The sequence below is a fragment of the Lithobates pipiens genome, unplaced genomic scaffold (assembly GCF_037356315.1).
Source record: "Lithobates pipiens isolate NorthernLeopardFrog02 unplaced genomic scaffold, aLitPip1_a1.2 Scaffold_30, whole genome shotgun sequence".
In the NCBI taxonomy this organism is placed as follows: Eukaryota; Metazoa; Chordata; class Amphibia; order Anura; family Ranidae; genus Lithobates; species Lithobates pipiens.
In genome coordinates, this window is record NW_027507791.1 from 153,038,234 (window position 1) to 153,060,501 (window position 22,268).

The window sequence follows — 22,268 nt, forward strand, 5'->3', positions numbered from 1 at the left end:
AGTGTATGTAAAGGCATGTTTTGTTTTAGATAGAGTTGAGAAGGGTTGGGCCCTCTATTATGTTTTTATTGCTTTTTGTTTAACCAAAACCTGGGCACTGTACTCTAATATAAATGAACGCATGACACTGACCTGTTTCTTTATCTACAACACTATATCAGAAACCCACATATATTTAATAGCCGCAACATAAATACTTTAGAAATATTGAGTCATATTAAGCAAAAACATCACAGATCTATGCATATTATAAAACCAAAAAGCAAAGAATAACTACCCATATAAGTTTCTTAATCATTTAAAGTGGTCCGATGAGCTTTCCCGTTCAGGGATGATGGTTTCTCAGAGGCAATATCAGATCCAGATTGGCACAAATTATGTCTGGGGATGTGGTCTGGCATGCTGGTTTCCCATCAGGAGCTTTCCCTCATATCTTTAACTGTATAAATAATGTATACATTGTATTTTTTTTCATTTGTTTTATACATTTTATATGATGTGTATGTGTGTCATGTCTACTGCATTCTGTGTCCCCTCTGGGGAGATTCATCCCTCTATTTGTCCTGGTGACCAAGTGAGGAAAAATCCAAAATGTTAAAGTTGTCAACAGAGCAAGGGGAAATCTACCAATGGGGAGAAGTTTCATGTGCCTAAGATGGTAACTCTCATCACTGTGCCCCTTATTTGCTGTTATGATTCTCTGAGAAAAGTTTGAGTGAAATCTCCCCTACAGAATATATACTGGCAAAGGTAACTTGATAGGGGTTTAAACCTTCCTCACTCTTTTCAGAACTTAATTCATTACATTTTCTAGATACTATGTCTTTAAACTCTGTTTTTTTGTTTGTGAATACATTGTTTTAATTATTATCCATTAAGAGCTACAGGGTTCAAGGTTGGCTTTGCTAAATAGCATAATACAAATAATTTTTCCTAGCAAAGAATGAAACCTTATGAGGCCTGCCAATTCAACCAAAAAGTGAACAGTCATCATATAAGATTTCCTTTGTCGTTTCTTTCAGACCTGCATTGTCAGATTCCATATTCCATGCCTTTTGGAACTTGTAATTGTAAAATTACTGTTGTAGCCCAAAAACCATTACTCTCATTATTACTTTTTAATAATCAATTAAAGAAACCCTGTCACCACAGCAAGCAACATGTTTATAATTGGACATTTAAGAGTGCTTTATAAAGAATATTGCCCCCTGAGAGTAGCGCTGGTGAATTAGTTGGATTCTTTACAGCAAAGACTCAGTCACCAGCACTCCAAATAGATGTGTTGCAAATGAAGTAGTATCACTATGTTGCCTTGAGCGAGAGACCCTACAAGGCCCAGAAACATCATTTTCTTATGCCTTATCTGTCGCTGTTTTCGCATTAAACATGTGAAATGCATCAGTTTGGAGTGCTGGTGACTATCTTTGCATGTGGTTCTGGTATGACACCACCTGTAACATACACTTAAAACATCCATCATTACAAAGTCAAGTACTGTGATGAGTGCAGTTTCTTTTTGGACTTTATTGAATTCTTCACTTTCAACCAGCCTTCTGCTATTCCTTCTTTGGCCCCTACATCTCTGTCTAATGGCAGCTGAGGTTATATGCAGGGGATCCACCTGAAATGTATTCACATCACCAGGTCTTGGTACCCCATCAACAGATCTTTGTTTAAATGCAGCAGCCTTATGTGTTGGTGCTGGCCCAGCCTTTTCCCTTTATTGCTCCTTGTAAGCTCACAGGTTGCTGATCAGTGTCCAAATGAATGCAGGGCAATCACTGGGAAGCTATGCTTGCTGCATGTATATCATACATTTGAACAAACGGCCTAAGGAGGGCACAAACAGCAGCTTAATTGCTGCAAGGAAGACCAGGATGGGGAGGGGAGTGAGAACAGCAAACCGTTTCAAAATATAGTGTTTGTTCTGGTGACAGAGTTTCTGTATATTGATTTAATTGGAGAAGGGTATTTACTTTTAGTCCTAATGCAGAACCACTAATTCCAAGCAATTCCAAAGAATCAAAATAGTGCAGAAGAATATATTGCAGTCAGCTGTGAAATTCGTTTTTTGTTGATGTTACAAAGTATTGGACTTTTTACACATTGAATCTGGGCAGGTTTTTAAGGGGTCCCTAACATTCCAAACAATACCAGTACAGTTAGCAGTTGGTTTAGACACAATATGCTTAAGGCTGCTTTTGTTGTTGGGGGGGTACATTTCTACTAGCTTTCAAAGCACCAGCTCACCAAATCCATTGATGTACTACTGGCTCAGTCACCAGCCCAAAGACTTTCCTAACATGAACATTTAATAGATAAAAAAAGATATATAATGTCTTACAATTCTTCTGTTTCAAAAATCAAAATATGTATTTGTAATTGTTTGCGGAACAGATCAAGGGCACGAAAAAGGTAATACAAGCTCTTTCACTTGTCTGTTTTTTACAGTTAATTAATTGGTCCCTTTCCCATCAGCTGTAGACTTCTTTCAGAATGCATTATTGTGTATGAGATTATGGAGAGCAGGTATCAAAATTGAAAAACCCTCTCAATGCCTAATCTTGCAAGTACACAATACTGTAGTTGTATCTCTAATTCCCGCCATGCCCCAGTCATGGCTGCCAAGATTATTTACTTGGCGTTTAGGAAGTGGATTGTCATTTAAAAAATACAATTAGCTTGCTTATATTCTTTTAATTTAATTTTATTTTTTAATATTGGTTTAGTTTATCAAAGTGTTTGTCGGCCTTAAAGAAATAACAAGCTGATCTACTAAACACCATGGACTTTTAAGGTACTCACTCATAACAGACAAACAGATTTAAAAATATCTGAGTTTTGGAGCACCCGTAGACTACAAATATCATGTTACACCATTTCCATTTGTGTATCATAGTATCCATGTGAGGGGATTTTTGGTAGGGAAAGGCCTGATTTCAGTCAGTAAAATGATTGCATACTTTATAATACAGTTTGTTCAGATATGATGTGTATATTGTACATATTGGAAATGTATTCTCTTTTTTGTAATTACTAGATTATTCACGCCTGAAGAAGTGGGATAGACCTGCAGAATGCGTGAAGGCTCTCGGGGACTCCATATACACTGATATTATGCTACACAAATGGAAACAGTGTAACATGATTCATGCATTCTAGGGGTGCCCCAAAAACACAGGGTTTTTTTAAGCTATTTGATTGTCGTTTATCTGTAAGTACCTTGTCCGGAAGAGATAAGTTTATATTTCAGTAAGATGGCCTCTAGAAGAAAGTTGTATTTTCTCTCCATTTTGTGATACATTTAGCAGTAAGCATGTCCTGATACTTTCTTATGATGCTTTTGTGCAAGCTGATATAGCATAGCCTGCTAAAACCTGGTATTGCAGCTGGAGGAGGTCCATACACTTTCTATGCCTGCTATGTAGGCAATGTTTTTTTTTTTTTTTTATCAAAGACCATAATATTCTCAATATTTACCTTTAGCATTGTACATTTTTTTCTAGAATATGCTCCCTGACCATTAATAAAATATATTTCTATCACATTAATTAATGTAAGTGAAATAGTAACCTAGTAAAACATAGCGGCACTACTGCTAAATCTTGATTTGTGCTATCTGTAGAAGCAAGTGATGTGGTATGGCATTAAAACTATCACTATGGGCCATAACAAGTTAACTAAAATCCAACTCTTGTATAAAAGCTTCTGTTAAACTGCATGCTTCAATAACTACATGCATGACTGTATTTAAGTACTTCGTTTGATATGTAAATCAATCATTATGCACATTTTAAACCAGTAGATTCTACATCTAACTTTTTGTTTTCCAATATGTAAATATAAAATAATTAGGCCTTCTCTTGTTCAGTTTAAAATTTCTAAATTAGTTGCTTAGTTCATACCTTTATAAACCCCAAAGTACAAATCATGTCTTCCTTAAATTGCCTATATATAGCAGATATTCAATCAGTATTACATTTAAGACTTTTGATTGGAGATGAGTGAAATCATGCTCGTGAGAATCATCTAGCATTTGCTGTCTTTGGGAAATTATCCTTTTGAGGATGAGCAGATTGTGAACCTGGGCTTACCTAGAATTTCGGGTACTTTCCCTGTTAATATTTTCATAGCCTGAAGCCCCTCCACCACATTATGGGCAATCTGGCACTACATATGTTAATCATGTATGTTGGGCTTGTCCCCAGATTTTGATTGACATCCAACAGGCAGGGTTGGGCACAGTATACACAATCTGTCTGTCAAAATGGAACAGTTATTTTGATGCTTTGCATCACCTGATGTTTTTTGGGAGGATTAAACAGGGAGAAAGCATCTAAACTGCACATGGGAGAACTTAATTCTCTGGGGAGTTGCAAGTGCCCAAACCCATGTGGATGCCTCTGTTTCTGAAGAAGATGTATTCTAAAACCCTATGCGCAGTGCACCTTCACAACCCGTGCTCTTTCTTTCACGCTAGAGAAAGTTACTCTTGCAGTAGGGCCCTCTCCACTCATTTACTCATGTCTAGAGGAAGATGAATATGACCCCTTTCACATGACCATTCTGATCAGGTCCACCTGTCAGTTTTTTAGGGGGACCTGATCGGACTGTCCATTCACCCCTATGGACCGACATGTGTAAACAGACTTGTATCTGATCGATCTGCTAAAATCAAACAGAAGGGGATCTGTTTTCCTCCACGTAGATTAATCGAATTGCAGGTAGTTGGGTTTAAATAGACAGCGGAATGGGCTCTGTCCATGTCCACTCTGCATAAACTGGGTGGACACAGACCTGTAATCTACCCATTCTACTCTAGTCAGTGGATAGATCCCCTGCTAATTAAAACAGATGGCACCAGTGTAAAATGGATTTGAGGGAATTTACTAGTTGCAACCAATTGGCCAGTGAAGAGGTGCTGCTATGGGGATCGGTCTACCAAAAGAAAAAGCCTGCAGGAGCAATGAATAAGGTAAGTGTTAACCTTTTTGTTATCCCTCTAGAGAGAATGAGCAGCGTGGAAAGGACCCAGCTGCAAGGGTTACTTTTTCTTCAGTCCAGCTTAAAAAAAAGATTAGAGGGACAAAAAGGTGTTGTGGGGCTTCAACTTTTTTTTTCTGTCAATTTAGTAGCAAAGAAGTGCGCATCCCAGTCTTAGTCCGTAGGATTCAATATTAAGTTAGCCCACCCTTTGCATCTACAGTGAGGGGAAAAAGGTATGTGATCCCCTGCTGATTTTGTATGTTTGCCCATTGACAAAGAAATGATCAGTCTATAATTTTAATGGTAGGTTTATTTTAACAGTGAGAGACAGAATAACCCAGAAATATGCTGTGATGGGAGTCACTTTGGGTGAGGGGTTGGTGCAACTCAGCTTACCTTGGAGAGCTCTGGAAACCCTGTATCCAGCTTCCCTGGCCCCATCCTATGTGTAAATCACCCTGTGTCTGTTAGGGACACAGGGTGACCGAGAACCCCACTATGATCTGTGCTAGAGTCAGACTCACTGTACAGCCACACTGGAATGTTGTATATATTGTGTGTTGCCTCATGCTGTTGTGAAGTCTTTGCTGGGATTGTTTGGTTGTATGCCATTGTTTTGTTGGGTCTGTCTGCCTTGGAACAAAAGTATATTATGGGATGGATGTCTAGGTGGGGGGGGGGGGGAGTCCTCCAGCAGCCCCTCCCTGCTGATAAGACTGTTTACTGATAAGTTTGAATACACCTGACCCATGTGTCTATTGTTATTGGACAGTTTACCCCTCCCTGAATCCAGGCAACAGGCCAGTGAACAACAAGAGTTACGGATGGCATTCCTGGGAGAGCAGCCCCAGGATCAATGGGTGGCTGAGTTGAACAGGCTGGTCCAGCAGGAAATAGAGCTGGACAATTGGTATTGGACTCTGCAATGGCACGCCGAGCAGGGGAAGACAACAGAATGTTCTCCGGAGAGATATGACTTTGGCGGCCCTGGATTGCCATGGGAGAGCCTTATAGATTGTTTTGTGTTTGGTGATGAAGGGGAAACATACCTTTTGAAGACCAGCGAGAATACAGAGAGGCTATGCTCGGTCTTGCAGGGGTCTGAGAGCTTAAACCTGATCTGGACTATTTGCTAAGGAAGGAACAGTATCTGGAAAGGGCATTCAGAAAACTGCTAGAACACATTCAGCAGCATGCCATAGAATTGGCAGTGGAAACTCCAGAGATTGCCATCTCCAAAGCTGAAGTGCTGACAACAGGGCAGAGCTCTGCTAACCTCTGCCCAGCACCAACAGCCTCTTCAGCATTCCTGAGAGAAGAGGCAGTTGCCCTTTCTCCCACAATACTGGCAGAGACATGGGATTTTCTGCCAGCAGCATCTGTAGGGTTACCAGAAACTTCTGCAGCTGAAGCACTGACAACTGGACAGAGGGTCCAAGACCTCTGCCCCACACTTGCGTTGGTTCTGGAGGCCTAGGGTGAGAAGGAGATGGTTACTTCCCAGCAGCAGATTAAGATTCAGGGGGAGAAGGGAAAGAAGGTGTTTGTCCTCACTTCCCAACAGTTGGCCAGGGTGGAGAAAGCAATCTTTCCTCCTCAGCAAAGATCCATGTACCTGGAAGACAGTACCAGAGACGTGTCGTCCCTGCAGCCAGATGAGATTAAGGGAGATGGATGAGCTGGCTCCCCTTCCCAGGAGCAGATGGTACCCCAGAATGGTGCCACCAACCCAGCAGGAGAGCTGGGATCAAGACCAGATAGCACTGAGCTCTGCCCAGCACCAGTAACCTCTTCTTCATTCTACGGACAGGAGATGGTGAATCTCTATCCCCAGACACCAGTTATAGAGATTGGGCATTTGATAGACTGATCTGCTCAGGAAGAACAACCTGGTGAGGTTTCAGCAGAAGAGTTGGTATCAGGGCCAAACTTCACTGAGCTCTGCCCAGCACGAACAGCAGTATCTGTGGAGTTACAAAAGGCTCCTCCAGCTGAAGAGCTGGCCACCGGACAGAGGGTCCAAGACCTCTGCCCTCCACCTGCAGCAGTTCCAGGGGCCCATGGTGAGAAGGTGGTGGTCACTCCCCAACAGTTAGCCTGAGTGGATGATGTGGGGTCCTCAGCTGAAGTGCTAACAGGGCAGAATGCTACTGGCCTCTACACGCAACTGCAGCTTGAGCTGATATCGGTGGATGGGACTGTGGTTTCCACACACAGCAACCCAGCAGAAGAGCTGGCAACAGGGCAGAGTGCTTCTGACCTCTGACCTAAACTAACAGAAGAGGGAGTTCCTGTGGTAGTGGATGGGACTTGGGTCTCCACTGATACAACCCCAAAAATTGGTGTGGCACTGAGACAGGAGGATATCAGCCATGCTTTGCAAGCACTGGGGGATTTTCACCTACCAAAAGTGGATGGGACTTCAGTCTCCACTTGTATACCTCAGGGATGCTGGGCAGTCGACCCAGATCCACAACAGCATGTTGGAGTGAGCCCAGTCACCCTGTCTTTTCTCCAGCGGCTAAAGGACTCAAGGGAGAAGGGCCAGTCCATGTTTCTCCCAAGCAACGGGCATGTTCTCTGAGAGAGGCAGAGGTTGGCTGGGTGAGTAATGCTATGTTTGGGACAATTTATTTAGGGTACTGTTTGGCTACTGGCATTGGGGGACTGAAATTACTAACTTCAGAGTCAACCTGTCTGGGGTCTCCTCCTGTGTTAGTCTCCTGCCAAAAGGGAAGATGTTTGACGGGAGTCACTTTGGGTGGGGGGTTGGTGCAACTCAGCTTACCTTGGAGAGCTTTGGAAACTCCGTGTACAGCTTCCCCAGGCCCCTGATATGTGTAAATCACCATGTGTCCATTAGAGGCACAGGGTGATTGAGAACCCCACTATGATATGTACTAGTCGGACTCACATTACAACCGCACTGGAATATTGCATATATTGTTTGTTGCCTCATGCTGTTGTGGACTCTTTGCTGGGATAGTTTGGGGTGTGGTTGTATTCCATTGTTTTATTGGATGTCTAGGTGGAGGGAGGGGACTCATCCAGCAGCCCCTGAGTTGTATATATATGGTAACATGTGCTTAATTAAAGAGAGTTTTGATGTTTTTCACCCTAAGCTGAGCTACGGCTGTTGACTGAGTAGGCTAAAGGGTCTTGGATAGTGCTGGTTCTGCACAAAGGAAGCATTTATAGCTGACATAGTCCTGTTGAGGACAAGGGTTCATCACATATGCATTTAAAAAAAAGTTATAAATTGATTTGCATTTTAATGAGTGACTTAAGCATTTTACCCTATGCAAAACAGGTCTCTCCAAGTCATTAAGGCTTTGAGGCAACAAAGGAGTGGCTCAAGAAGAAGCACATTAAGTTCTAAGACTGGCCTAGCCAGTCTCCAGAACTTAATCCTATAGAAAATATGTGGAGGCAGCTGAAGATTTGTGTTACCAAATGTCAACTTCAAAGCCTTAATGAACTTGGAGAGGATCTGCAAAGAGGAATGGGACAAAATCCTTCCTAAGATGTGTGCAAACCTTATGACCAACTATAAAAATGTCTGACCTTTGTGATTACCAACAACGGTTTTGCCACCAAATACTAAGTTATGTTTTGCGAAGGGGTCAAATACTTATTTCGCTCATTAAAATGCAAATCAATTTGTAACTTTTTTGAAATATGTTTTTCTGGATTTTTCTTGTTGTTCTGTCTCACTGTTAAAATAACAGGTGTAGTCTATGTCCAATCATACCACACTACTTTGATCCTGATCTGCAGATTTTTATGTAGGAACTTTTATTCACGTGGTAACTTTTAATAGCATTTTTTCAATAAAACCACCACAGTTTTACACTGTGGCAACTTTTTGCCTTTTGTGCATAACTTCTGAGAGAGAGTGAAAAACCAGCACTGTCGGCTGTGATGTTGTTCTCCTTCATACCCAGTGGATGGATCCTTGATTATATGTGAATCCATGTCCATCCATCCAAGCCCCATACACACTATCAGATTTCCTGCTGATTTTTTTCCTTCAGATTTACCAAAACCATGTAGTGCAAGGGCCTGCCTGATTGCATACAAATTGAAACTCCCAAGGTTTGACCTCATATTATATGGTTTTGGTAAATCTGAAGGAAAAAATCAGCAGAAAATCTGATAGTGTATTGGGCTTAGACTAGGCTCCTAAATAACGTGGAGTCTAGACAATCCGGTAAGGGCACATCTTGTACTATCATGGTGGAAGGTGCACTTGGGTGTATGGTTTTCCATCATTTTTGGACACGTTTGCAACCATTTCTTTCTATATGGACACCTTTACAGACTGATCATTGTCACTTATATTTCATATGTATTTATCACTACTCACTTAGCGTGGCAATTGTTGTTTTTATATGTATTTTACACAATTTGTTCTGTTATGTGATTGCAAGCTGCTTTTTTGATAATTTATCACTACTTTCATCTGCACAATTACAACTCCCCTCCCTCCCCACACTTCTTTTTACCACTGTTAAAATAAACCTACCATTAAAATTAGACTGATCATTTCTTTGTCAGTGGGCAAACGTATAAAATCAGCAGGGGATCAAATACTTTTTTTCCCTCAATGTAGCTGCAAAGGGTGGGCCAACTCAATTATCAAACCTAAGGACTAAGACTGGGATGCCATTAAAGTTCATGCGCGTGTAAAGGCAGGCATCCCAATACTTTTGACGATATAGTGTATATATGTGTAGTTCCCCCCCCCCCCCCAACCTACAGAGGCTGGGTGGTGACCTCATATTATATGAGGTGACCCCCAGACACAGGGATGGCCGACATTCCTTCTCAGGGTGCTTGTTACTAGGTATGGTGGGTGATGTGCAAGCTAGAAATATGGGCTCCATTCACTTTTAGAAATAAACAAAGAGAAGTTTATTTCTCTTAACAGGAAAACTGTAGGAGAGAGAAGTAGGGCGCAGGACACCCCATAGTCAAATGCAATAGCAGATTAGCAGACTCCTTAGACAAAAATTTAGGCAAAGGCAGATAGAAGTACAGAAAAAGTGCCTCTAAGCTGTATCCAGCGATCTGTACCTTGTAGCAACAGCTGTCTCCTATAGCAACAAACTCAACTCTCACTGAATTTCCTCATATGAGTTCTCAACCTGAAGCTTTCCCAGCCACTTCATAGTCCCCAGCTTATGAAGCGTCTCTTCTGGTACTTCCTCAGAACGCCTTCCCTCTCAGCATGCCACAGGCAACAAGAGGTATTGACTCTTCTCTCCCATGCACCCAGGCATTGACAAGGCTTTCTCTGGCTAGGCCTCAGCCTTCAGGCCTACAGTGCAGCAGCAGTTTCTCACACATCGGTCTGGGTGGAAAGACCCAGATCATCTGACCTCCTTCGAATAAGTATCCTCAGCAGCCAAAGCAACTCCTACTGATTGGCTCAGAAAAGTATACACACCCATAACCTGAATTCACTGCAACTCATCATACTAATGCCAAAGGTAACCTTGCCACCTATTGACAAAAGGGAGAAACCACAGCTAAAACCAGGCTTAGGAGAAACCCATTTGATCAAAAGACTGCAAATTAGCCAGGCGAATTACCACCTAGCACAGCTAAATGTATTTGCATCCTGTTTAGGACAAGTGTGCTACATATATATAGATATAGATATACACGCACACAAATATTTTGTAATATTTGTTCATTTCAAAGTTAAACTCCAGATGATTTTTTTTTTCTTTCAGTTTTGGATATTGGGGGGGAAAAGTTAGATCTCCTGTCAAGTTGTTTTTGCTCTTAATGACCCTGTAAGGGGGATTTTCCCTCACTTGGTGCTCTTGGAGTAGATCCCAATTTTGAAAATGTCAAGATAAAAGGAGGAGATATGCCTGATAAGATCCTATATGCTTAAAGCTGAACTTCAACTTTCTTTTCACTAAAACTGAATGGAATTATCAATCTCAGCATGGATCATACCTCTGTACCATGTTGCTCTGTTGTCTGCAGGTCCCTTGATATTCTGGGTTTAGTTGTGGCTTTGTATCATGTGACACTCTATATAGCCTGTTGATAGACTCTGTCTCTTCCACAGCCTCTTCCTGCAGCAGCTAGAGTCTGTAACATTCCCCTTTGTAGTCTTTCAAACTCTGCAAATGATTCACAGCTCTGATGGTAAGTGGGATTGAATACATCCTAATTAGTATTAAATCCCGCCCAGTCACACCTACAGGAAGAGTCAAAACTTCCCAAGTCCCACCTCACAGATCACAGCATTATTCAAGAAGGAAACACTTTCATACACTGTTCTGACAGCTAGCTGTGCTGCTGATGGGCAGGATTAAATGGATCACAATTAGAATTCAACCCTGCCCAGTTAAATATGCCGACCAGTGTAAACAGAGAGAGTCCAACCCTTCAGCCTCCATCCCCCCAGAGCCCTGCTCTCTGTGAAGTTGCACAAGGAAACACCTCATAATAACCTCCCATCCTCCATAGTCTTGCATTATGTCATTCTTTGCCATGTTGCAAGACAGAAATGACACAGGAGGAGGCATGACACATTTAGACCTTTCACCACCTGCTTGAGGGCCCAGAAACACACACAGTAACCCTAGGACCCATCCAAATCAACTCCCATAACCCGTTCTGGAGCTAAAGAGGCTCAAAGGATCATGGGACATGTAGTATCAGGACTGGAAAAGGAAGGAAACTGAAAATCAGATAGCTTACAAAATTCAGCCAGGAGGAGGAATGACATCACAGACACAGAAACCTGCTGTGTCCAGCTAAAGAGGGTAAGTTACACACAAACTGACAGGTTGTTATTCACATGCACAATGCATCTGTTTTGTGGAGGAAAAGTGGGAGTTCTTCTTCAAACATGAAAACCAAAGCATTCTTGTTTCAGAGATGATGCACATCCTTTATCAGTGCTAATTAGTGGGTTGGAAACTAGAAATGCTATTCAAAGAGGAAACAAAACCTGCCAACCAATGTTTCTTTCAAACCAGCTCTTTTCTACTTTGTTCAGCTCCAATTCTTCCAACAGAGGGATGGCTATGGCTCTTTGCATTCAATGAGCATCTTGGAATGTTGAGCACTTTTAATTCATGTCATAAAGCAACAGTCATACAATGACTATACTCTCCATAGAAGGAAATCTAAAAGATCCACTAGGCTAAATAACTGATGATGTGTGTAAAAATTTTGATCAGATTTTCTCTTAGCTCATTGTTTTATGAATAGATATTTTTTTTTATTAATACTTGCCACTTGTATTTATTTTTTCGTTCAAAACTGGGGAATTATATTTTAAGGAAAAATAGAATATGAGCTGCCATTGCTGATTTCTCAGTCTAAAAAATGTTAGCTTTATGGTTGTAATGCTGATGTCGGACTTCAGTACTTTTAGTTACACATTTGAAACAAGTATGTAGAATTGTGTGGTTTAATGGCTGATTTACTTCAAGTTTCTTTCAGGTCAATGATTTAGAAAACTGATGCCTACCTGCCTGTCTCTTTAAGTACAAGTTTCCTTATACTTAGGGCTGCTGACAGTCTGGCCTATGCTATATTCATGTAAAACAATTATACGGAGGCATCAGTAATTTACAACTGTGATTGAGATATATATATATATATATATATATATATATATATATATATATACACTCACTTTAATGCCTGTTTGTGCTTAAAAGTATACTTGCCATAAGATGGGGAGCATAGGCTACCAAATCTGACCTCCTTCTGAAAATTCAAGTTTTATGGCTGTCTCTAGGTTCAGTCCTTTCAGACTAGAGCTAGAACATGTGCAGAACAAGTGAAGTCAAAGAAAAGTCAGCATTTATTATTATTATATAGGTTTTATATAGCGCCAACAGTTTGCGCAGCGCTTTACAACATGAGGGAAGACATTACAGTTACATTACAATTTGTTACAAGAGGAATCATAGGGCCCTGCTTGTTAGAGCTTACAATCTAAGATAAATCATTAACACCAGAGGGTCTATTGTCATTTTACAGATATCAGCAATGGCAGCCCATATATTTATTTTAAAATAGTTGGACCAGACGCTTGAAGTACCACACCAAAATGTTGAAGTCTAAAAAAGATATTTTATTCCAAACTTATTAAACTTAACAGCCAATGCAATTCGGAAGCCACATTTGCCCCTTCATCAAAAATGTTTGAAACAAAATAGAAAAATAATACAATTCAAATTTGTATTTTTTTTTATACATTTAAACCCCAATATCAATGGAAATTAAGCAGAAAAATTGTATGCTGTATAATTTGTATGACTTATGACTGAAATCATAAGCCCAGGACTCGGATATTTATTGTTGAAAATGAGTCACATGGCTGAGAATTATAATTGTGAAAGCTTTGCAAATTGAGTCTATCAAGTTTGATACTGAACTAAATTATGACCTGGAAAAGACAGCTATTACTTTATACACATAAATTCCCTCTATAGCCTTCTGGTGCCATGTGTTCTCTTTTGTATCTATCCAAGTTTTCCCCCACAGATTATAAACACTCTGCACTTTTGTACATTGTAGAGTCTGAGTCTAAGAGAAATTTGTGCTGTGGTGCATTGCAGTACAAAATTAATCACACCCCCAATGCAAATCTACAGTGCTCTGTAACTCGAAGATGCATATGCTCTGTGTGGGTTGCATTGCTCTGGGCTGAAAACAATTGTGCAAGACCTATTTTTGCTCAGGTTGAGTTTCCGTGACAACTAATTATTTTGAATGATCTGCCTAATGCAGTGTGCCTCAACATATCAAAATGCTTGCAATGCATTAAATTGTGTTTTTCGTGTAAACAAGACCTAACATAAAAAGAGTAGTAGTCTGTACATTTAGGTAGCCATTTGTGGGAATATTGTTTATTTGAAAAAGATGGAGCCCGCTAAAAAAATGTAAAGAGTAATAAAAAATTCACTTTCCTCCAAACAAAAGAAAAGGCATTTGTCTGGAATTCTACTATAATGTTTAATTTATTATGATTTTATTGCTATATTTTATTTTGTTTCATTGAACACCCACAGCCTAAATATGCATTCCATACAATAACAGAGGTGCTTTAATGTTTTTGTGAACCCTTTGAATTTTTTAATATTCCTATATCACCTTAAAGGTGAACTGTTTTTTTTACCCAAGTCCTAAACTACACCATGAGAACCTTATTAAATGTGGGAGTCAACACTTATACTTTCCTTTTCAAGAAAAAGTATGCACTAAGGCATGTATGTACCTTTTAAAAAAGTAAATTCAAAGAGAAAATTGGCTTTAGGTATGGGTTAATAATCAGGTATGAGTTTGTCAGACACTGCCTTATTTAATGGTCAGAAATCTGGGCCTTCACTATTCAAGTCTGAACTTAACAACAAGGTTCTTAGAATCTAGGAAGGCATTTTTAAGGATTTCTGAAGAACACTGGGCTGAAAATTTTTAAAATACTATTTCTTCAGAGTTTTGTACTCAACCAGTTCAGTGTCAGGTAGATCATATAAAAATTGAACAATTTGAAACCTATTACTCTCACCAGGAGTGACCAACTAACAATAACCCCACCGAGACCACAGCATGTAATACTTCAAGAGGTCCCAAGGAACTTCAGACCAAAGTCTAGGAAAGTAAAGGCTTCAATTGCATTAGTTATGTCGTCAGTGTTCATGTGTCCACCATCAAGAAAACATTCAACAATGGTGTTCATGGCTAGGTTGCAAGGATAAAGCCACTAGTATCCAAAAATAACATTGCTGCCCATCTTCAGTCTGAGAAGGACCACATGGATAAGTCAGAAGACTATTGAAAGAATGTTTTGTGAACACAAGAAACCATACAAACACTTTGGTTTGAATAAAAAATCATTGTGTTTGGCAAAAGGCAAGCATTGCAAGCCAGCATAAGAACCTTATCCCATCTGTGAAACACCAGTGGTGGTATTTTCACAGTCCGAACCTGCTTTTCTTTTCTATAGGTTGCTATCATTGATGGAACTATGAAATAATGTACTTCACAAAGAATTGTCTGAGAACAGAAGCTTAAGAGAAAGTGAGTCATGCAGCGAGACATTAATCCTAAACAAACAAGTTAATCTAACACAAAACAGTTAACCACTGCAACCCCCCGAAGGATTTGTCCCCTTAATGACCAGGCCATTTTTGTGATAGGGCACTGCCCGTGCAGCAGGCGCATGGGCCTGCTAAGGCTCTTAAAGGAGCCAACGTACCTATACGTCAGTTTGCTCAGGGCTGCCAACCCGTCACAGTATATGTATGTGAGCAAGTCACGAAGTGGTTAAAGAACAATAAAGTTAAGTATTATTGCAACAAAGGTTCAGTTACACTTATAGCAAAGCTCCTATCACACTGCTCTCTCCCTTCTAGTTTTATACTCATCTGTCTCTGTTTCAGTGAGAATTGGATTATCCAGCCACTTTTCAAAATGTTTTCCTGGCCAGGGCTTTTTCAGGTGCCATGAAATGCATTCCTATGTGCTTCTTTTGGTGCAGTTAATTGGTAATGTTTTGGAATGTCCAAAAATCCTGAATTTAAAGTGTATCTAAAGCCCATACTATCTGTAGTTTTGCTTAGATCCACTATCATGTTTTTTTTTTTGCTGGCTTTGTATCCATTACGAGATTCATCCTTTCTAGTTGTCCCGTAACCATTTGAAAATGACACTCAGCCTTTCAATATTTTCTTTCAGTTCCTGTTGTTTTTATGGGACAAGAAGTCAAAATGTCCCACTACAAAAAATATAAATACTTTAATCCCATGGAAATGTGGTGGAAGGACCTAAAGCAGGACGTTCCTGCAAAAAAGCAGACCAGTATCACTGAGTAGAAGCTGTTCTGTAAAAAGTAATAGGCTAAAATTCCTTCAAGCTGATCTCCACAGTTACCTGAAGCATTTAGTTGCAGTTATTGCTGCCCAAGGGAAACACACAAGTTATTGATGGCAAAGGTTCACACTCTTTTACCACAAACAAATATCTACAGTAACGAATTTTCTTCAGTTTCAGTAATTGACCAAGCGATCTGTTTTTTTACTTACATTTTCAAACAATTTACCTCTACGCTTCGCTAGCTTAGTAACGAGCATGGCATCGCATTAGCTAATTTTAGGACTTTGGCAAATAACAGATTACGTCTTAAGTCATATTTATGCAGAGATCTTAGTAATGCAAGAGAGTTCAGACGTGTTAAAGCACCACTGTGCATTCTCATTTCTGCTACCCAAATTAAGTATTAAATAGACTTTCACATCAAACGATTCTGTGGCATGGAGAAAATATACCTGATATACATGAAAGATTAGACTTGTAATAAAGATTTTTATTTTCTGCCTAATTAGGTTGCAGGCAACGTTTTTTACATTTTGCACCTGTAAAGATACATTTGACAACTTCTGCAAAAACCAAGCATCTTCTTGAATGGCTCTCAAATGAAAATGCTTCTGTTGTAACTGCTTCTCTGCTCACCTTTCTATACTGCTTCTGTTTCTCTATTATGTTATTGTAATCTAGCATCTCTACAGCTTGCTTAGCTGAATATTTGCATGCCTAGCAATATGGTACCTTCATTCAAAGTACACTTTGTTCTTTTTTTTCAATTACCTCTGTTCTTTAGCAAATTAGAAGGCCGGATGAAAACAAAGGCGTTACTAATAGAGTTGGATCCTTAAAAGTAAATATACTTTAAACCCTTCTGTAAAAATATATACTAAAGCCCTTTGTCTTATTATTTTTATTTTATTGTTTTTGTTTGTAGCTTATTTGTTTAACTTGTCTAATTAGTTTTTATTTTAAATAATTTAATTAACAAGAATATGCCAACCCCAGTTTTATAGTGTTCAATGAAGCGGTATCCTCCTGTTTGGGGACCACAATGTTGATTTCTTTGGAATCAAGTCATTGAGACTTATGATCACTCATGAACAGTATAAAAATACAAAGGGGGTTATTAATTATATGTATATAGGGGTTTTATTCCAAGTGGCCAAATGTGATAAACAGTACAGATCTGCAATTTTAGATCAGCCTAACAGTAAAACAACTGCATGTACTAGCTGTTAAAATGAAAAAAGACAGATTGCAGGATTATCTGAAAAAAGAAAAAAATAATTTGCAGCCTCTCTGTGTGCACAAACCTTCAGGAAGCTCTCTAAAGCCGTGTATCAGCAGGCTTTTTTGGGCTTCTGTCAATGGACAGATGCAGCTTGCTTTTTTGCATTTCAGATCAGTTTGAGACATTTCTGAGATCTTTCCGAGTTCACTGGCAGATGTGTTGGTCTGCACTGAACTCCTAACATATATGTGACCTCATTATAATCTGACTAAACCCATTTCAAGCTGCTTATACACTCCTGTTGACTTTGCATGGGGAGTGATATGAAAAGCCTGCCTACACAGACCCTAAAGCACTTTATTCACTTATGTGTCACGTCAAGACATTCATGCTATTAAGTGATTTTTGAAAAACTATCTGTCACTCTTCAGACTTTATAGGAAAAATTTATTACGTAAACACCCAATAAAACAACCTACTTCCCAGGTACTAGGGTGGGAATTAGAGAGGTGCTTATACAAACACATATGCCCTAATGCATTAAGATTAAATGGCATTTAAGCATGCTAAAATGAAATACAAGAAAAGAAGAGGTTTGGGACTTTGAATGTGGTGTGCAACTAAGAATTGGTAAATTGAAAAATGTGAACAGGGTGGTAGTGCATAAAAAACAGAAATAATAGTAAAATGTTTTTAGTAAATAGCCCCAACGCCAGATTGTAAAACCTTGTAATATATGATGTTTATAATTACAAAGATACATATGATAAGACATATACAAAGCAATCATAGCACCTGAGCATGGGAATATAAAACTCAGAGCTGGTTGCATGAATGTTTAGGATAAGTATAAGGACTTGATACACGATAGCAAATATTCCTGGAAGCCCTTATGTAAGGGTGCAGTTTGACACGAGAAATTGCAGCCTAATTTGATGGACGCATTTCGTGGTAATACGCTCAACTTCCTCAGGATCAAATACAATCAAACATATGTGCAAAAAGTATACAAACAATAAGGTTGAATGGTTGACAAAGGATATATGTATTTATGTTCTATATGACAAGAAATGGAGCGGGGGAGAAAAGTAAAAACCCCCACCAAAATTGATATACTCCCCTACATACCTTTACTTAGTGCACAATGTTGCATCTGGTGCTAGGGGTCAAGGGCTGTTTTAAGAACATCAAGCAAATTAGGCTGAAATTTCTTCTGTCAAACTGCACCTGTGGATGTGGATTTTATAGTAACAGTTGCTATCGTGTATCCAGTTTTTATGCACCCAGCTCTGAGTTTTCTATGCCCACGTGCTATGATTGCAATGTATATGTCTTCTCATATGTATCTTTGTAAGTATAAACGTGATGTATTACAATGTTTGACGATCTGTCATTGGGGCTATTTAATAAATACTTTTTAATATTCTTTCTGGTTTTTATGCACTACCTCTCTGTTCATATGTTTCAATTTATCATATAGTTAGGGATGGAGGCACATGTAGTTATGTAGTTAAACCCTCAATAGATCAAAATAAAACAGCAGACAAACAAACATATGACAAGCAGGTATACCGTAAGTGCTGGCAGCTGACCTGATATTTACCAGTAATGATGTGTGGGCCCATGTCATGACTCCTTCTCTTTCCTGTGTGTACCTTACACTAATATAGGCCCATCTCTCATTGACTTGAACAGGGTCCCCCTGATTGGTGGAATGATGTTACCCCTCTCCTCCCTCTGGGTGTATCTCCTCCAAGATTGGACAATTTCCCCTTCCCCTTAATTTAGCATAGCTCTGCCCCTAGCACCTCCTCTCTTGGAGAGATAATTAGAAGAGAAATTAATTAAAGAGAAGGTCATCACCCCTTCTCTTGAATGGGGCACTTAACTATACATGGTCATAGCCGGGCAAATTGTCCATTCCTGAACAGATCAAAGAAATATTTTCAGCATTTCAAACACCCTTTGAAGTGGATAAAGGGTTGATTAACACAGGGGACTACACGGCCTTTATCTAGCTAATGAATTTGGCCCAGTCAAGTCTCCACTACAGTATTTAACTCTGATGGTATCTCTTACTTGCATTTGAATTTACGACATGTAAATAGCAGAGCATCTCCCATAACACACACACACCTAACATTCCTGCAGATCAGAAGGAACTGTTGAATGAATTTGGTTCTCAATCTAAAGCCTATCCTATGTGTACAGCTAGCTAGGGTAACCCCTTACCAACATCAATATTTCATACACACTAATCCTTGTTGCTTATTCTAATATATACACAAATATTCCCAGTTGCTAATGGAGATTACTCACCAACTCCTCATAAGGCAACACATCCATATACTATTTGTTTCTTTGCAAAAACAGACCCACATTGATAAGAGCACAATGCAGATGCAACTAACATACAGCCTTATTTTCTAAACCGTTCAAAGGGCAAAGTGATAAATGGTAAGTGCAGGAACTCATAGCAGTTAATAAAAATTCATTCTGCTGAAGCAACACTATTGTATTATGACTTGCAATTGTTTGCCTTGGGTTACTGCACCTGATATTTAGCCCTTTTCCCTTGCATTGTTTATTGATAAGACCAATAGCTCCTATATGCAGAAGACTCCTTTTAAGAGCAATACTTTATTTTTTACCCACTTTAAGGGTACATTTTAAGAATCTCTTGGAATTTTTGATCATGCTAATCAAGATTGACTGTACTTTAGTCTGTGTGAACAAGTATATTATGCATATTAATATTTTGGCCTGAACACCCATTTTGTCAAAATATCATTAATAGGCATCATACATGTATTGCGACTGATTAATCACAAGTAGTATTAGCTAGCCAGATTTTCTCCATTTTTATATCCACCATCTGTCCCTTCATCTTTTTGTTTGACTCCTGCAGAGAATTACAAACAGATTGATGTAGCTTTTAAAAATACATGTAAGGATTATTGAAGAATATATAACTGGATTAAATGTTGTTGTTTTTTGTTTTGTTTTTTAAATATAGGTCTGCTTTATTAGCCTTCTAGTGTAATTTTTTTCTGGGCATTTATGTGTTGGGAGATATAAAGTACTGATAACACATTTCAGAACCCTAAGAATTTTTCAGGATTTCTGGATGATTAACTCCTGTGATGTGACCTTTAATTTAGTCATAACCTAAAAAATGTGTGCCTGTTAACCACTTAAGGACCGCCGTATTGCCATTGTACGTCATCGCAATGGCACAGGCAGGCACAAGCACGTACATGTACGTGCCTGCCTTCCAGCGGGTGGGGGGTCCGATCGGACCCCCTCCCGCTGGATACGGCGGTCCGGTTCGCTCCAGGAGCGATCCGTGATGAGGGGATGGCCGTTGGTTTCTGGCCACCCCCTCTGGATCGCTCCTGGCCAATGAGAAGCTTCCTCCCACTGTGTATTGTTTACACAGGAAGGAGGAAGTGATGTCATTCTCCTCGGGGTGGTCTTTTTGACCGGACTACGAGGAGAAGACTAAAAGTAAGTGTGCACCAACACTACACTGACATGTAGGTACACACAGGCACACAAACCCCCCCCCCCCCCCCCGATCGCCCCCCCCTCCCCCCCCCAGTCACAGTGTCACTGATTGCATTGATCATTTCTTTACTGATCACTGCATTCAGTGTCAGTTGTAACAGTAAAAACTGTCAGGGCAGTTAGTGTTAGGTCCAGGGTAGCCCCCTATCACCCCCCAATAAAGATTTAACCCCCTGATTGCCCCTAGAGTAAACCCTTTCACCCCCTTTTGCCAGTGTCACTAAGCGATCATTTTTCTGATCGCTGCATTAGTGTCGCTAGGTAGCTAGTATTTTTTTTAGGTTCACCGCCAGGTTTTTATAGCGCTAGGTACCCCGATATACTACCCAATAATGTTTTTTTTTTTTTAATCAGAAAAAGTTTTTATTAGAAAACATAATGGTACGAGACATCCATGACAATGACCACACAATGTACCAACGCACATAATATGAAATCTGAGTAACAAACATATTCTTCACATAGGTACCAAAACAAGGAGGAACATTAAATGGGAATAAGTGAGACCGAATCGTTGGTGAAGAAACAAAATAAACAGGGTGTCAGCAGACAGGATATCTGCACAATGCACAAGATGAAAGGAGGAGAGGTCTTTCGTGCATTCACAATACCTAACTGTTCGTTTTCTTTTTATAAGAGACAAAATAAAAGAGAAAAAGAAAAAAACTGAGAATAGGGGAAGGGAAAGAGAGTCAGAGATCCCTTAGAAACAGAACACATGGAGATAGTATCGTACATAACACCCACATCTATCCGCATTCAATATCATGCCCCAACAGTTGTGTACAAAAACTCTAGACAGGATATTCAGAACTCATGACAGAGGTCAAGGTCAGGTCAGCCCTGCAGCAACCTATTTTGTAGCCAGGCCTAGTAGGTCTAGCCAGTCTTGCCATAGGTTATAAAACTTTTGGGGGGTGTTCCTATGTTGGTATGCCAGCTTCTCACGTATCAGCATCCTATTAACCTGATCAATCCACTGTTGCCTGCTGGGTACCCTTGGGCGCGATCCACATCTGGGCTATCAATTTACGAGCTACATAAAGCAACCGGAGTATTGCCGTGTGGATGGCTGGGGTAAGGGACTCCTTGTCCAGGGCCCCCAGCAGGCAAATTACCGGATTTGCGGGAATCACAATTCTGAACACCTGATGAATAGTCTCCAAAATCGCAGTCCAATAGCGAACCAGTTTAGGGCACTTCCAGAACTTATGGAGAAGGTCTCCGTGGTCTCTTTTACATTTAGGGCACAAGGGGGAGTCCCGAAGGCCCCAATCATATAGTTTAGCCGGTGTCTTATAAGCTCTATGTAATAAATAAAGATGCGAGAGTTTCTGGGAGGCTGACACCCGGTGGGCAGAGACAAGACAGATCCCAAGTCTCTCCATCTAATGGTCCTAGGTCCCCCTCCCATTTACGCCGGCTCGGCAATGTAGCCGAGTCTTGGAGCGCTCCAGTAATAATGGCGTACCCCTTAGAAATCATACCCTTCCTACTGGCTGTCCTCATAATAGATTGCACAATCGTATGGTCAACCAGGCCAAGAGGGGTAGTTCTGGACTGGGACTGTAAAGCGTGTCTCAATTGAAGATATTTAAAGAAATCAGTGCGTGGAATTGCAAACTCCCCCTGCAGC

The 22,268-nt window shown here is 40.0% G+C and overlaps 1 protein-coding gene across 26 annotated transcripts in view; it reads left to right on the plus strand.

Annotated features, from left to right (window-relative positions):
* GPHN (gephyrin) overlaps nt 1-22,268 on the plus strand; it is a 935,903-nt gene that overhangs the window by 681,223 nt on the left and 232,412 nt on the right. For 13 of the 26 annotated variants that reach the window (XM_077464979.1, XM_077464987.1, XM_077464985.1 and 10 more), the window contains one exon: nt 16,628-16,684. The exons of the other annotated variants lie outside the window; for them this stretch is intronic. In XM_077464979.1, coding sequence (XP_077321105.1) covers nt 16,628-16,684 — 57 coding nt within the window. The remainder of the gene's footprint in view (nt 1-16,627; nt 16,685-22,268) is intronic. 26 annotated transcript variants of the gene reach the window in all.